We start from the raw sequence: 17,216 nt of genomic DNA, 5'->3' as shown, positions 1-17,216 counted from the left end.
TATTTTTAGAAACTGTACACATTTTTCCTTTTTTAAATATTTTTTCGGACTGTAATGACTTAAATTCCCCAGTGTGGGATCAATAAAGTCTCATCTTTTCTTATCTTATCTTTTCTTATCTTTTCTGATTTGGAAAGCTCTGGCTTCATATCAGACATGTCAGGAAGCGTGAAGTCTTAAACTTAAAGAGCTCTTCTGGTGCAACAGGTCAGACCTGCTGAGCTCTTTCGACGCTTTGACGGACAGAAACGAAACGACTTCCACGCAAAGGTTTCATTTTGTGGCTCCTTCAAGCTGCAGCTCGTGAAAGCTTGATTGCGTGTGTCGTGGGAGGTCTGAGGCTGATCTGGTCTGGCTGCAGAGCCGTTCTGTGTGTCGCAGCTCTGTGTTCAGAGCTCACTGCAGACTCTTTATCACAGCACACACTGCTGCACAGCATCAAACACGCTCTGCTACACGCGCACGCTCCTCTTCTTCATCTCTGAGAGCCACTGACCAAAAACTGAAGATGGGAAAAATTAACGGATGCCTCAAATGCCTCTTCATCTTCTTCAACGTGCTGTTTGCAGTAAGTACAAACACTTTTTGGAGGATTTATTTTATTTTCAGATTGAGTGTCGTTTGTTCTTCTGCGTCCTTTTTCGTTAGTTTAGAGTTTGTGTTCGGAGTAAAAGATAAAACAGATGAAAAATGGAAAGAAATTATTTTTTAAAAAAAGGAATTACAGTGAGTTATTGTCGAGGTGAAAAAAATAATTAAATAAAACTGACTAATTGTTTGACTTTCAGCTTTCAGGAAAGTGAAAAACATGTGGAAAAAAGTGCAGCTTGCTCAAAAGAACAGAAAAGATGTGAATTTACTGACAAGAAAGAGAGAAAGCAGATACTTCAAAAGCCCCGATGTTAACTTTACACCAATAAAGTCTAAAAAATAAGTGCATGTGTTGAAAATAGGAAAAACAAACAAACAAACAAACATCATAGTGTTTGGTTAAATTAAAAGAAAAAAAAAAACACCAAAGAAAGGCGAGTTTTGCAGCAAAAAGCAGGTCCAGGTTTTTTTTAATTGAATTGAATTGAATTTTTTTTTTGTTCATGTTCAGTAAACAGTCACTTCCCGAAACAGCGAGACCAAAAAAAAAAAAAAAAAAAAGAAGACAGAAGACAGACATGATCTGTGCATCACAGAACGGTTTCACGTTTCAGTCCACCCCCCGACCCCTTCTCCTCCTCATAATGAGATTTCATTCCTTTCTGCTGCAGAGGAGGGAAAGAGGCAATTTAAAGAGGGCGGAGTCTGAAGGCTGCTCCCTCTTCCAGGGACATTGTGCACTTTTCCCGCAGAGACAATAAGAAAAACGGACTGAAGGCTCAGAAACGACGAGCTGTGAGTTTGTGGAAGAGATTCAGATGAAATGAAGCTCAAGGATTTTTTTTTTTTTTTTGATAAAACTGAATTCGATTAAACATTTTGAATGACTTCAGATTCTCGGGCGCACTGCAGACACACAGCATCGTGTGTCTGGAGTTCAAAGCCTGTTGATGTGAGTGTTTGCAGCAGCTGTCAGAGTTCAGCTGCGCTCACTTTGCAGGGCGGTGTCTCCCTCTAGTGGCTCTGCGCGGACATCACAGCGCGCAGGAGCACAAGTCAGCGTGACGATCAGAGAGTGTTCAGGAAATAATGAACATACTTCTCATGTTGTGACATGTCACATAATCACAGTTTTGGTGAACTCCGCTGACACTCGAAGCTTTTGAAGACATGAAAAAACATTTTCAGCTCAGATTTTGTGTCTGTTTGCTGTTGAAGGTTATAAATATCACATGAAGCTGCCCCTCACAGATCAGAGTGAGGACAAGGTGAATGTTTGGATTTCAGCTGGAAAAAAGTCCTTTTTAACAGGATCCCGTCACATTAAAGATGATGCACTGTGACGCTCTGAAAACTCTCTTTAAATGATGATCATCAAATGAGTTCACTGAAAATTAATGAAAACATCTGTAACCTTTTTTTAATTCCTGATTTAAAGTCTAGATTTCCTCCTTTAAACAAAGAAGTAGCTTTAAATTTGTGATTGGCTAACTTTTTCCAACATGTGAAACTGAAAGTGAAAAAATAAATGTTATACCCCCCCACCCCGCCCCATCCTCCCCACAGTGGCTCCTCTGAGGGGACCCCCCCCCCCCCGAGCCCCGAATTCAGCTTTAAGTTTGAATTACTCTGTTTTGTGAACCAATCACAGGAAACGATGCGTCTGAACGTTGTCTTTTTATACAAATTTTCCACAAATTGACCGTGATTCATGTGAGATTTTTGGAAACTTTAGGGCACTTTTAAAATACAGTTATGTGGATTTGACAAATCTGTGAAAATGGCGACCTTAGAGGATGGACCAAAATGTATTTTTATAATTATTATTTAGATACAGATAGATATATAAATATGTCATTTCCTCATTGTTTGACTCTGTCCGCTTTCATTTAGATTTTTCTTTTATTAGAATCAGTATTTGGTGGCACTCTTCAGCCTCCATATGTTTCATTATGTTAAAGCACAAACTAATGATGTGATGTGTCTTCAGATTCTGGGATGCCTGCTGATCTACGGGGCCGTGAAGTCCACTGCCTACAGCCATCAGGTAAACAACAACAACAAGAACAACAAAAACAACAACAACAAAAACAACACCTGTCGTGAACGCGCTTCATGTTCAACACATCAAAACACAGAAAACATGAAATCAGTCCGTGATTCTTATCTCATGTCACGATAACTTCAGGCGTGTGAAGAACAGGAGCGTGGCTGCTTCTTCCTGATACAAACGTGTGTTTTTGAACTTTAACCTCAGTAAAATAATGACCAAACCTAGTTACTCTGACATGCTCGTGTGGCAGCTAAACATTCAACCATGATCGCTGTCATAGTTAAAGAATACAGTACAATTACAACCAACCAAACATCTCAGTTTATACAGTTTTCTGCACATTGAGGGATTATTACCAACGTTTCTGAGGTGATCAGGTCCAGTTTCACCTCCAAACAAAGTGCTTTAAATACTCTGAATGTCAGAACTGTCAAAACCCAAAGCTGTAATAAAGCTGAATTAACCTTTAACAGCAGAGCACACTTCAAACGTGTCTCCGTGTCTCATGTCTATGCAGTAAATAAGCAGCTGGAGCTCGCAGCCAGTTAGCTTAGCTCAATATAAAGCGTGGAAGCCCCAATTTCTCTCCCCCCAAACTTTAACTCAGTGTATCGGGATCACACTACACGCACTTCTGTCGTTTGCCAGGAAAACATAAACGCCGGCCATGTTAAGCATTGGAACAGATCACAACTGCTGTCAACAGAAGCTAAACCAAAAATGGAGTTTTTCATCTGCCAGGGTATGAAGCCATGCTAGTGTGGCTGTGCCAGATGAATTCCCTCCTTGTTCATTATCTTTGTTGGGTCAGTGGTCGCTGCCAAACATGCATTTACAGCTTCCCATTACGGGATGTCAGTTGGCAGAATGAGCTACAGATTTACTGTAACGTGACTCACGGGGTAACACGAGGATATTTAGAGTCATATGTGAACAATTAAATCAATCAAGTGTTAGTTCAGGAGAAGCAGAGCAGGTTTACAGGGTTTGTGTGGATTACTCCAAAAAAGAAATCACTCTAAAAATGTTTGAATCATCTGGGATTTATATTTTATGGCAACATTTAAAGAACCTTGCGCAACCACTTACAGCCAGCAGTATAAATACCTCATAGGTTCATACTCAGTTATGAAAGTTAATATTCTCAGAGCTTTGAATTAAAACAAAAGCAGCTGGATTGAGTTTGTGAAGCTCACGGCTGCCTGCGTTAGCCAGGACGTGGTCCGTCCAATCCCGTGCTGCACACATGTGAAGACACAGCATACCTGTTTAGAAATGTTTGAAACAAGCCGAGGTGAAGGGTTGTGAGTGTTTATACGGACGCAGCCAAGTCGCCGTGATGCAGTGGAGGCTTTGATTTCTTAATGCAGAGCAGATGCAGCTCGGGGGAGTTTTTCCATTCTCACAGTCGACTTTCTCTGCAGCGGAAAAACAGGAAGGTTTCTGACAAAGTTATCAGATGAGAAATCCTGCAGGCTGCGTGACAGGGCTGACAAAAGAAAAAAACATGCCATACAGACTTTTAGCTCATTGTTTTCAGCTAATCAGATGTATTTTCCATGTCTGTGGAGCGTTTTCCAGCAGATCATCAGGTTTTAGGTTTCTTGCATTCCAACGTCCATTTTGTGGGATGCAGCGTTTAAACTCTTGACTTGAAGCCCATATGGTCCTTCAGAAAAGACAATGTCTTTGTCTGGATATGACGTCTTCTTTTACTGTCTGTCTATTAATTCCTTTCAAGTTAATTAAGTCATTATATGCTGCATTTTGATGGTTGAGTAACACCTGAAAGGGGGTGATTATTAAAGGATACTACAGTCGTCTTATTGCCAACACGTCTCATGAAAAGACCAAAACCAACAATGAGCAGATGTTACTCTGCAGACTCAAAGCCTTACAGACCAAACCTCCATTCACTGACAATCCTAAACCTAGCCAAGTAGTTTTGGTGCCACAACCAAACTGCGACCATTTCACAGCATTGACCAGGTGTACGTCGGTGCGTCGTATCCATCGTGGACCACGTGGCCTGATCTCCTGCTCTCCAGAGAAAACTAATAGGACCCGACTTCCACCAACGGAGCTATTGACTACGCTCCACGTCTGATTATCAACCAATAAGGAACATCCAGTACAATTAAGAGGAGCTGAAAGTTTGGTCTCATCTTGCACCTGCAGATTAATACCTGATAAATTGTGATCGATCAACGAACGTCAGGAATGATTTCAGATAAATCAATCAATCGGTGCACTTTGAAGTTTTCAGCTGCCACACTTACAGATCAGAGTTCATCTCTATAAACTGTCCCGGGTTAAGATTAGAGCTTTGCAGTAATTCAGTGTTGTGTTGTGTCGTCCTGTCGTGGCGGAGCAGCTGTCGGCGGTTGGGAGCCCAAGCCTGGGATGGTCATGGGTGTTTGCCATCGGCGTCCTCGGCATCTCCTGCTTGGGCATCTATGCAGGCTACTCTGAGAAAGACCTCGCCCTGAAAATAGTATGTACCACCACCCATTTCACACAGAGGAATACCTCACGAGGGTCAGCTGTCTGCTTTTTGACTTGATAATCCTGTTCGAGCCACTCAATCCACAAAACGAGTTGACGTCTTTGATGTTGTTTCATTCACAGTTTGCAGGCTTCATGGGGGTTGGAATGATCATCATGCTGATCTTTGGCATCATTGTCGTTGTCACAAGGAACAAGGTCATCTGTCTATCTATCTCACGACCTATCGATCTATCCTCACTCTGTTTTTATCAGCTTGCTCGAGTTCGCTCTGTATATCTGTCTTGTCTCTGAGTTGACGTTACTGTCTTTCTCATTAGTGTCAAGATAACAGGAGTAATGGCATCTTCACTCTAACTTACTATTTATTACTGTCTCCTTCTGTTGCCTTGACACTAATGGCATTTTTTAATCAATCGTGATGTGAGTACTGTCAGTATCGATCAGTATGCCTAAATCGTCTCTCTTGAGGCTACATGCTAATCCTTCTCCGTCTACCATGATGTTTTCTCTAGCTTGCGTTTGCTTTTTGCTCTCTATCTTGATGCTAACATTCGTTGTGTTTTTGTATCGTGATTCTAATTCTAGCTGTGTCAAAAATCACTCCCTTTTTACGACCAAGTGCATAAAATTTAGTTGCAGCCATTTAATGTATTTCTAGTACTGATAGTAACCCTTTTTTTTTTTTTTTTTTTTTTTTTACAAAAATCGCACAATGTTGCTTTGCCTTTAATATTATAGTCACATGACACTTCAATAAAATGAATGTCCAGCTCTCTTCATCTACAACTTGTTTACTTTATCTCTGTATATTTACATTTGTCTCTCTCCCAATGCTAATGTTCTCTCTTTATCTTGATGCTAATATTATCTCATTGCAAACCTCCTGTCTCGTTTTTTTCCTTCTTTCAATTCATCTTGATGCTAACACAGTTCTTGCAATTCGTCTTAATGCTAACACAGTTCGTTCAGTTTATCTTGATGCTAACACAGTTGTTTTAGTTTATCTTAATGCTAACACAGTTCGTTCAGTTTATCTTGATGCTAACAAAGTTGTTTTAGTTTATCTTGATGCTAAAACAGTTTGTTCAGTTTATCTTGATGCTAACACAGTTCTTTCAGTTTATCTTGATGCTAACACAGTTCGTTCAGTTTATCTTGATGCTAACACAGTTGTTTTAGTTTATCTTGATGCTAACACAGTTGTTTTAGTTTATCTTGATGCTAACACAGTTCTCTGTATCTAACAGCATACTAAATGTCTCTTTATGTTTATCTTGATGCTAACACAGTTCGTTCAGTTTATCTTGATGCTAACACAGTTCGTTCAGTTTATCTTGATGCTAACACAGTTGTTTTAGTTTATCTTGATGCTAACACAGTTGTTTTAGTTTATCTTGATGCTAACACAGTTCTCTGTATCTAACAGCATACTAAATGTCTCTTTATGTTTATTTTGATGCTATTCTTTCCCATATAAACTTTATCACTAATGTTCTTTCACAGTCTGCTTTGACAGTATCTTTATTTTGTCTAACTGTTTTTCTGTTCCTTTATCTTGATTAACTCTCGTCATGTTGATGCTAACGGCCTCGTATCAGTATCATCATATTTAAGACTCATTTTAATCTACTGTATTTAGATGCCACCATTGTTTACTCTCTCCCATCTTTCTATCTTAATACTATTGCTCCTTCTTCTTCTCTCTCCAGTTCTGTCCAGATTAACTGCATGCAAAATATATCCAAATATATTCATAAGTGCCAGAAACCTCAATTTACTCAGTAAAGAGTTATTTATTATTCAGTGAATGAGCGAACGAGGGGGTAATTTTGGACACAGAATCTGTTTTGATGCTAACCGTCTGTCTCTCTTGATACTTCCGTTGTTTCTCCCTCTCAATGCTAGTTCTTCTTTACTCTCCTCTCATTCTCTGTCTTGATACTAACATATTCTGTCTATTGTTAGCTACCACAATGCTAATTTGTTTCTCTCACTGTCTTAAATCTGTTTTCTCATTCCATGCCAGTCCTTAAACTTCCTCTATCTTTTTTTGTCTCCACCCATCTCAATGCTAATGTTGTTCTTTCTCTCCTTGCAGCTGAAAAATAGCTTTGACAGCGCCTCCTCTGAGGTGGCAAAGCCTTTCATGGAAGACGATGGACTGAGAGCGATGCTTGATAGCCTTCAACAAAGCGTAATGTTCCCTGTGTACTCTTTACTCTTAGGAGTGTCGTCTAGCTCGGCTAAGCACTGCCTCTTGTGGGCTCTTCTAGGATGAACGCTTCCAGAAAAACTTTATATAATCCACATTTCACACATGAGAGTTTTGCACTGATGAGTACATTACAGTCACAACAATCGCCCCTGTGTTGTTAAAAAAAAAAAAAAGCTTTGAAAAAGCCTGAAGGGCGTTCAACCATCCGTACTGTGTTTATGAGGACATGCTGTAAAATCCAACCACTGTTCCACTATTTTCCTCCTCTGGCGTTATCGTCTCTTCTCTCTGTCACTTCATTTTTATAGCAGCAGTGTAGTTTCCCTTTGAAGACCATGTCCAGCTGTTGAAAGTCACATTTGCATGTGGTTGCAGGCCCAGTGCTGTGGAGTGGTCAGCGCCTCGGACTGGGGCGATGATATCCCTCGGTCCTGTGAGTGCACTGGAGGTGGATATGGATCGTTTGGAGGATTTGGACAATCTGGATGCAAATCCAAACCACAGGTTGGCTTTTGAAAAATTAAACTGCAATATACTGTATTATTTCAATGAGTCTCATCTAATGGGAAAGTAAAAACTACCTTTTCATCACTAAATGCACCAAAAACTGTGGACCTCAAGTAGTCGGTTGTATATGGTGGCAGTGGTGCAGGTGGTAGAGAGGGATTGTCTGTTTATCACAGGGTTGGTGGGTCCATCCTCTGTTCTATATGCAAGTGTCCTTGACTGAGATACTGAATTCTAAAGTTCCTAAAATCCATGAAACACTCTGTTGCAACTCTGCTGTTATTGGGCTTGACAAGCACTTTGTATGAGGCATCCTGAGACCTTTAGTTAGGATTTGTTTGGTTTCTTTTTAAATGATTCATCTTTCATCTACAGTACTTTTCAGTTTGTGGTTTTTGACAGAAGCAGTGTCGGACTGTGTTTCTTTTCTTATTATACTGACCAGATTTTTCTCGTTGTCTTGCAGGGAGCCAGAGGCCCAGAAAAGATCTTTAAACAGGTATTCAATCAATCAACCAACCAACCCATCAAAACACCATCAAATTTACCAGTGAGCGATGTTTCACGATAACGACCTTTTCTCCATCTTCTCCTCTGCAGACCTGCAGTGATTTCATCTTCCTGTGGTTCAACCTCTTCTTCCAGATCGCCATGGGCTTATTCTTTGGATTTGCTGTCACCGCAGTAAGCTCCGCTGTTACTCTTCATTTATTAGTATTAGCTGAAGTAAAAAGTACAGCCTTGGGTTCACTCGGGTCAGGTCCTGCAGACCCGTGGAGAACTGTAATCCTCCAAACCAAACTGCTGGAAAAATTCTGATCTGTGTATCCTGGAGGCGTCCATATTCTGTGTCTCTGTTAAGAAACATCTCAGTAAAAACACTCAAATTTGAATTTGAAATGGGGAGAAACACTTCCAGAACCAGCAGGGCCTGTTTTGCAGATGTGTTTCGGGTGAACACACTTTATCCTTTTAGCTCCACTCAGAAAGCTCAACAACTCATTCAGCTATTAAACTAACAACATGGAGGCAATGAAAACATCTTTGTAACAGCTGTTACCCTCCAGCCAGCATTGAAATTCAAAGCAGCGTGGATTGGACAGATGGTTGCTTGCGTGGCGTCTTTCACTCCTGGTGTGGATTGTCTACTGTACCTGTACCTGTACCTGTACCTGTACCTGTCTTTCTAACCGACTTCCTGTCTCTCTAGCTGCTGGGCCTGCTGGTCTCCCTCCTGATGATCCACCAGGTCAAACGTCATGACAGCGCAGGAGGAGCGTCCATCGCTATGAAGGGTTACTGAAGGGCACCCTCCACCCCTGACCCCTGACCTTTAAACCTCTGCACTATAACAGGAGGACTCAGTGGTCCATACATGACCTCTTCTTTTCTTTTCACAACATTGCTGCCTTTTGAAGAGAGCGAGTGGGAAAGCAGGAGACAGAGGGATGGTGTGGCTTGCTGCAGGAAGATTTCATTTGGGAGCTCAGGTGCTGCCTCACAGCATTCTTTTCTTCCAGCTTACTATTGTAGAAAATATTGCAAACATTTATTTTTTGTGAATCCGTGTATCTCTTTTGTGTTTTGTGATGTATGCAGTATTATAGTAGACTGATGTAACAGAGACATATTGTAGAAAAGAGGCGTTTTCTTTGCTTAGCCTTCAGCACATCTGACTACGGCTCTATTAACCCGAGGAGGTGACAACCAAAGTTATTACAAGGGATTTTAAACAGTTTGAAAATCCTCTGTCACCCCAGAAAATAACACATTGAAGTTCAAATATGGATCTCTGTGAAATTGGTCTTCCTGGCAAACCGGTGCAGCTGGCGAGCAAATCGCTAAGACCAGCCAGGAACTTGCTCGTACATCTGCCGCCATTGTTCTTCCTGCTGAATGTCTGGCTTGCCAACTGTCATTTAGCTTCAAGTTGTTCTGACTGTCAGCAAGCTAGTTAACTCCTTCACGAATCGGCAAATAAATTCACAAGATTTATTCAAAAGACTTTGTTTTGCAGACGGGCTCCAGGCTTTAATTGCCAGTGTTTCCAGTGCTTTAATCCAATCACAATTTGCAATAAATAATGACGTTATTTCTTTTGGATTGGGAAATAAAACCCTCAGATTTGATTCCACAAACATGTATAAGATGAAGACTAATTCTTTTTGCCCTGAGTGTGGTCAGCATCGTTTCTGAGGGAATTACCAACATAAAGTTCGGAAAAGCAAGAAAGTTTTCAGACCCTCCTCGGGCTAAAATGATCAAGTCAGAGGAACATTTCAGCTGTCGTTCGTCAGTGTGTCTGTGACAAATGTTATAACGAACTTGCTTATTTTCCCCAAGCTATGTGTAAATCTATGTAAACACTTCAGTCTTGTAAACAGAACTCTCCACTGGACTTCAGGGTTGGATTAATGAATGTCCTGATCGGACATCTTCCAAATCAGTAACTTCTTCCAACTTTGTGTGTCAGTACAATTACTCACGTAGAAGCCATTAAACATAAGACGACATCAGTCACACAGATTCACTGATGATGAAGCCATGTGACGAACCAAACAACAGCAGCTCAGGGTTAAGTTTTCAGATCTCCCACAGACCATGAACACACCACCACCATCAAAAAGGGACAATGATTGAAACTGAAGACACAAACTGTGACAGGAAGTGTTTTATTGTAAAATCTGCCCTCATGTCCTTTCAGATTAAACTCCAGAGACTGAATATCCACCGTGTCTCGCTGTCCTGTGTCCCCATGTGATCTGTGTTCCCTCACCTTCAGCCTTTGATGTGCTCTTCACATAATGGGCTGATGGAGGCCAGTAGGGAGGTTGAAAGGGAAGATGAGGCTTTAAAGGGCTAATGGGAGGTAAAGTGGGAAGCTCAGTGGGTTTGAAGGGTTGATGGAGGGATACAGAGTGAGATGGGATGGTTCTGAGGAAACGATGGCACACTTGAGTGTGTGATAGGTGGACTATAAATGAGTGAATAAGAGTTGTATGGTGGGCTGAGGAGGGGGTTTTGTAAGACTGGTGAAGGAAGGTTGACGCTAATTGAGGGTTCATTTTCATGTTGAATAAACTTTAAGTGAAGGTATGTGATTGAATGCTGCCCACAAACTGAGGTGTAGAGCTGTTTTTATGCTCGGTTTCCTGATTTCCAGCTATAGAGCGAGGACTGAGGTGTAACACAAATTACAATAAAGATTACTGTGTCTGTAATTCAGAACAGGGTTTGATAGTCAGTCCAAACAGACAGAAAAGCCAAAGGGATGAGACAAAGCATGAGGAGGAAGGAAAGAGGAAGTGGCTGGTATGTGTGTTATGGAGCTGATTGGAAACAGGTGTGCGAGTAAATGCCAGGTGAGGCATGAAGGCAGGAAATGCTGATGCATTCAGGGCAGGAATACTTATGACAACAGTGTTCTTCCAGCTTTGTATCAACAGTTTGTGCCTCCATAAAGAAATGTTTTTTCCCAGTGTGGCGTGGAAGAACTTGACCAGCCTGCACAGATTCATAACCTCGACCCCATTCATCACGTTTGGGATGAACTGATGATTCCCCAACTGACAGTTTTTGACCTTTTCCCAAAAAAGACAATATTCCAACTTGTTCAGGTGACTAATGAAAATGAATATTCCCTAATATTCCTGTTGACATGCAGCTGTGCGTACTCTGGTTAACAACACAGCGTCTGTTTCATTTGTTCAACCACCTTCTTGTAAAGGTGGTGCTGTACAGGCATTGTGACATTGTACTGTGATGTTTTCTTAATTTTCTTGTGTTTTGTCTATTTAAGTTGCAGCACATGGGTGTGTTGCTCAGGTGTCCACATACTTTTACCCATATAGTTTGCTTCACCCCATATAAACCAACAGCCACTAGATGGCAGGAGACACCAGAGAACAACCAAAGTGACCAACACTGACTCACAGGGCTTCATGTGCTGAGGAGCATTTTATCTTTCAGATGCAGGAGATATTTTTCTCCACAGCAACGACTGATGTGAATGAACTGCAGAGGAAGACGTGCAGACACCGTTTCACTTTAGTCATTCTAAAAACTGATTTTCAGTGTTTCAGTGAGGCTGGTTGCACGCTCTGTTGTGATAAACATGGAAACACAACGTTTTGATGGAAGATCTCGGAGCAGCGTCAGGAATCATGTTAGCTGTTAGCAGATTTCTTATCTTTTTCAGGTGAACTGAACTCACCTCTGTTCAGTCACTGCTGGTTTATTCATGGCAAAAGAAAGGAGGAATGCTGTCAGTTAGTGACAGCCGGCTTTTTAAGAATCTGAAGGAAAAGCACAAAGAGGGAAACACAAGCTGTGCAGGTGACAGTGATTACACTCTGACCTCTGCTGCAGTGCTCCCCACCATCTCAGTCTTTTCATTTCACAAACATAATATGCTTTTACCGCGATCTTGAATGAAATTAAATTAAAAGCATCTTTTCAAATGCAATCCTCAAGTATGCTCATTTGAAAAGCCCTTCAAAAAAATCCTCAGCGAGCGCAGTGAGGTTTCACTACGAGAGAGCACTCGGTTCAGTCAAGGTTTAGCTTAGATATCATCGCGATCACCAGTCGAACTGTTGCTGCTCAGCATCCAAGCATTAACTGTTGGGACTAGTAAATCACACACTGCGGGCTAAGAAACTCATCCTTCACCCAATCAAAATGCACAAATTAGAGTACGTCTTCCTCATCTTTGAGATTGTGTCTGTTGCACTGAGTTCTTTCCACATGTAAACCAGCATCAGACGCTTTCACTTCAGGCCTTTTGCCAGAGTTTACTGGACATGAAGGACACCTCTTTACAGACTGCTGCTACAGGAACTGAACGATAAAGACCCAGTTGGTTCATTGTCTGTAGTTTATTCTTGTAAAACAAGCAAGAGGGGAAGGGACCTTTAAATATGTACCGTTGTAATGTAATATATAACGAAGGTTATATTGAACAAAACTAAAGTTAATGTGAAATTAACATTCTGTTCACACATTATCATCATCCTGGTTCACCTCTTTACTGTGAGGATTTTTAAAATATTTTATTGGCATATTTTGGCAGAGCAGCTTAAAGGCCACGGTTCAGCAGTTGCAAGAAAAATGATCTCACTCCATCAGCTGCCTGAGGGTTTTTATCCAGCCTATAACTGACAGTGTAACATCAGGGTATAATATTCTTTTGTCCTTTTCCATGAGTGTTACTGCCCCTTGACTACCTTCCACCCGAGTCATTTTTACTTTTATTTTTACTTCACTTTTTAGAGATGTTTTTTTTAGCATTGACTTCATGTCAAACCACCTCATTATTTCTGTCAGGGTGCAGTGGCTGCTCCGATGACACGGCGACAGCTTGTTTTTTGTGCCCTAAAACGACTTCTGCCACTAACTTTGTTATCTTTTGGTCCCCTGATTTCCACCAGGAGGACTTCGAAGCGTCTCCTCATTAACAGGTGTTATACATCAAGTTGAAAAGGGAAGTAACCACAAGTCAGTGCAGTTAAGAGGGTTTGGTGACTCCCGCTTCGACCACAGAACTCTCACAGAAAGAAGAATAAGAAATTTAGGATGAGAATACAAAAATGTGCTTGCATGGAGCCTTTTTTCACTGGAGAAATTGGTACAACTGCAGTAGCAGGGGCCTCACACTGTATGACCTAGAATACATAACAATATGACAGCCAAACTGTGGAGTTAAGGAATGCTGGCAGCTGCAGTGGGATGCATGCTTCCAATTCCTTCAAGAAGACTCGCAGGTGTGCAAGCTAATATGCAGCAATGATGGTGCAGCAAGCACTGAAGCAGTACCAGCTTAGACAGAACAAAAGAGTGAGCAGTCGGCTGGCAGCTTAAACAGGCTGCATGTGCATCAGCGAACGTCACACGAGGCCTTTTCGTGGAAGACGTTTTGGAATGTCCCAAGGTTTAAAGTACAGTTAACCCTAGCCCTAACCCCAACCCTTCTTCATTTTCAGGGTCCTGGTATTGTGCATGCTGGCTCACTGTAGCACTCTTGCGGCTTAGTGGGTTCGTAATAGGTTGACTGCTATGATAAGTCAAATGTCTGCTGTGAAAGAGGCCTAATCAGCGTGCAGGATGTACAAGTACCATGAAAACCACAGGTGTAATTAATAAAGGCTGTCTTCCATTAAAATCATCCAGTTTGTGCCTCTCTGTTGTGGCCCAGGGCATCATTGATGTTATTGGTTCCACATGTGCTTTTACTTGTGGGAGAAGTCAAAATGCTAAAAATCTCTGTCACGATGTATCTGAAGGCATTTCAGACCTATACTTCATTTGCTCTGGTCTGAATCAGTGGATGTGTTGGTGAGCTTTTTCATTTTCAAAGATTCAAGTGAACCAAAAAACATCTCAAAATGTCAAATTGTTCCCTCTGCTTATTTGTTAAACATGTTTGAGGTGGGAGCAAGAACATACATCATTAGCCTGCGTCAGACCTCAATTCATTTCTGGCTATGGGAGCCATTTAGCTCAAACGTGCAGAGTACGCCTTGTGCCTTGGTCAGATCGTGGTCGGATTACGTTCCCACCACAAACAAATTGTTCCAGAATGCCTTTGTGACTGGACCGAGACCATTTCCCCTGACGGGCCCCAGTGTGATTATTTTGGTCCACATCAGTTCTTGATTGCTGTGTTTGGATGTACCCACATGAACTGAGTCTAATTCAACCAGACTAAACAATGCCGATGAAAACATACTTAGAAAAACACTGTTTTACAAGACGAAGATAAAGCCGGTGATATGACAAAACCGTTCATGATCAAGGCATCACATAAAAGCACCTTTAAAAACAGTCGGTGTGATTGACGATAGAAATGACCAGAGGGGCAGAGTTTTTGCCATCGTTATTAAGACCAGGATTGAAGAACGGGTACAGTTTGTCAGTGAAGGAGCAGCCAGTGAAGGAGTAGAGAGGAGCTGCAGTATCCACGTCATAAAAGGAGACCAGACCCTCCTCATAATCCACAAACACTCCCACCTTCTGTGGCTTTGGATTTAGAGAGAGAGGTAGAGGAGAGCCAACAAGTGCTGCGTATTCATCACCATTTTTCAACCACATAGTCCAGTGACCATTTTCTGGGCACAGCGGGGTTATTCCCTTCCTCTTGATTGACTCCTTGGCCACTCCTAAAGTCCATCTAGTCTTGTCTTTAACTTGAACCTCAAAGTAAAATCTTCCATAAGAGAAACACTGTTTTGATAATACACAGCAACTAGGATTGAATCTCTCAGGATTGTCTGAGAGATTCTTCTTCAAATCACCATGGTGTATTTGTTTGCCATCATCAGACAGGATGAGAGCAGAATGTGCTGTATCTGGATCCAGAGTCACGTCCACCGCAAACTGTTTGATCCTGTGTAGCTCAATCTTATGGATGAGCTTCTCCATCTGTTTGCCAAGCATCTCCTCCAGTTGATCCACTGCTGTCCTCACGATCCCCTCATATGACGGCAGATTCAAGCTGACGTCTGTCCAGTCTTTGGTGAGCGCAGAAGCATTCAGGGACCCTAAACTCTGGAGGAAGTGGAGGTGGTCCTTTGAGCGTGAGAGCTGCTCCACTTCAGCCCGTCTTCTTATCAGCTCAGAGATTTCCTGCTCCAGCTCTTGGATGAAAGCTTTGGCCTGTTTTTCTGTTGCTTTCTGCTTCTCTTCAATCATCCCAATGAACTCCGCCTGGGCTGTTTCCAAAGACTGTATCAAAGTGCTGAAGACCTGAACACCACCTGCCATCTCTCTGTCCGCAGCATCCTTACTGAACATTAGAGAGTGTTTGATATCCTGACTCTTCATCCGTCTCTCCTGGATCATCCGATGGATTTCAATCTCTCGCTTCCCAAGATCTGCCTTCTTTCTCTCAAACTCTTCTTTAAGCGGAATGACTTCATGCGACTTGTGGTCTAAAACAGGGCATAGCATGCACACACAGGTCTGGTCATTCTTGCAGAAGAGCTCCAGAGGTTTATCATGTATCTTACACATCCTACCCTCCAGATTCTCCACAGGATCAGTTAGCTGATGTCTTTTCAGGCAGGTTGCCGTCAGATGTGGCTTCAGGTGAGTCTCACAGTAGGAGGCCAGACACACCAGGCAGGACCTCAGAGCTTTCATTTTGGTTTCAGTGCAGATGTCACAGGGAACTTCTCCTGGTTTGGCAACTCGTGAGCTTCTCCTTCCAGCTGAATGTCTGAACTGAGCAGCCATCTCTGATATGAAAGTATTGACTCGCAGATCAAGCCTTTTATAGAAAGGCTCTTTGCATGAGGGGCACTGACACAGGATGCTGCTGTCCCAGTGCTGCATGATGCAGGTTTTGCAGAAGTTGTGTCCACATGGTAATGTGACTGGATCGGTGAACACATCCAGACAGATTCCACACAGAAGCTGCTCTTCAGTCAACACACAGCTGGCAGTCGACATGCTGACACTCTGAAAACCAAAAATTAAAGCACGACTGTCAGAAGACAATCTGATATACCTGCTGCAAATTTCAAAGCAGGATTATTAGCAGGATTACAGAAAAACGGGAAAAGTGTCCAGACTGCAGCCTGTACCGTTAGTGCAACTGTTTAAACACAGAAAATCACCAGCTGACTCACCGATGAAGACTTGATGAAGGGTGCAGACTTCAAAGGCCGTGTGAAGAGAATGAAATCTTTCTGGGAAGTTCGTCTTTCTTTCTTGTGCAGGACTGTCTTGAAAAATGTCCTTTCTTTTCTTGTGCAGGACTGCAGCTCTGTTGCTGTTCTTTGGTTCTTTGACTCCCACACAAGGAATTTTGTCGTCAGTGTTGCTACACCTCTTTCTGGTAGGTAAACCAGTTTGGGTGTTACTGGAAGGAAGCAGCTGACATGTATAGTCTTCATTATTATCATTCCTCTTGTCTTCTGTATCACGTCTAGTTAAGTTCAGTTGAATGTGCTTGGGTTTGGATCTTTGCTTTTGTGTCTATGTCAGGATCTGATTCTCTTCAGGTGTCTTCTTTGTAACTGACACTCAGAACCAGAGTCAGGCTGAGTCCAAATGATTTTTAGTCTAATCTGGTTTGGGTAGGCTCATTTTATATTGCTGAGGATCTGTGTCGGTATGTCCAAGCAGACTCTCTATCAAGTCTGATCACATGGTGCATCATCATCATCATCATCATCATCATCATCATCATCATCATCATCACAGGAGGCAATTTTAGCCATGCTAGCAGGGCATGGCTGTAAGGATGGCAATGTCACTCCGTCAACTGATCAACTGCTTTTGTCCAGACTGAAATATCTCCGACATTCATGGTCCCCAGAGGATGAATCCCACGGACTTTGA

The 17,216-nt window shown here is 42.0% G+C and overlaps 2 protein-coding genes across 2 annotated transcripts; one reads left to right on the top strand and one right to left on the bottom strand.

Annotated features, from left to right (window-relative positions):
• Nucleotides 1-328: 328 nt before the first annotated feature.
• On the top strand, nucleotides 329-10,598 carry LOC143315138 (tetraspanin-8-like). Its single transcript, XM_076722630.1, has 9 exons — nucleotides 329-568; nucleotides 2,582-2,638; nucleotides 5,019-5,138; nucleotides 5,273-5,347; nucleotides 7,251-7,346; nucleotides 7,743-7,871; nucleotides 8,341-8,373; nucleotides 8,475-8,558; nucleotides 9,085-10,598. The coding sequence occupies exons 1-9, from the start codon at nucleotides 509-511 to the stop codon at nucleotides 9,175-9,177; spliced, it is 747 nt and encodes a 248-aa protein (XP_076578745.1). The 5' UTR covers nucleotides 329-508; the 3' UTR covers nucleotides 9,178-10,598.
• A 3,884-nt stretch (nucleotides 10,599-14,482) lies between these two features.
• On the bottom strand, nucleotides 14,483-16,567 carry LOC143314959 (E3 ubiquitin-protein ligase TRIM21-like). Its single transcript, XM_076722314.1, has 2 exons — nucleotides 16,502-16,567; nucleotides 14,483-16,331 (listed from the first exon to the last, which is right to left on the bottom strand). The coding sequence occupies exon 2, from the start codon at nucleotides 16,320-16,322 to the stop codon at nucleotides 14,688-14,690; it is 1,635 nt and encodes a 544-aa protein (XP_076578429.1). The 5' UTR covers nucleotides 16,323-16,331; nucleotides 16,502-16,567; the 3' UTR covers nucleotides 14,483-14,687.
• Between the last annotated feature and the right edge of the window lie 649 nt (nucleotides 16,568-17,216).

This window comes from Chaetodon auriga, chromosome 22 (assembly GCF_051107435.1).
Source record: "Chaetodon auriga isolate fChaAug3 chromosome 22, fChaAug3.hap1, whole genome shotgun sequence".
In the NCBI taxonomy this organism is placed as follows: domain Eukaryota; kingdom Metazoa; phylum Chordata; class Actinopteri; order Chaetodontiformes; family Chaetodontidae; genus Chaetodon; species Chaetodon auriga.
This window is presented reverse-complemented; position numbering and strand designations above follow the sequence as displayed.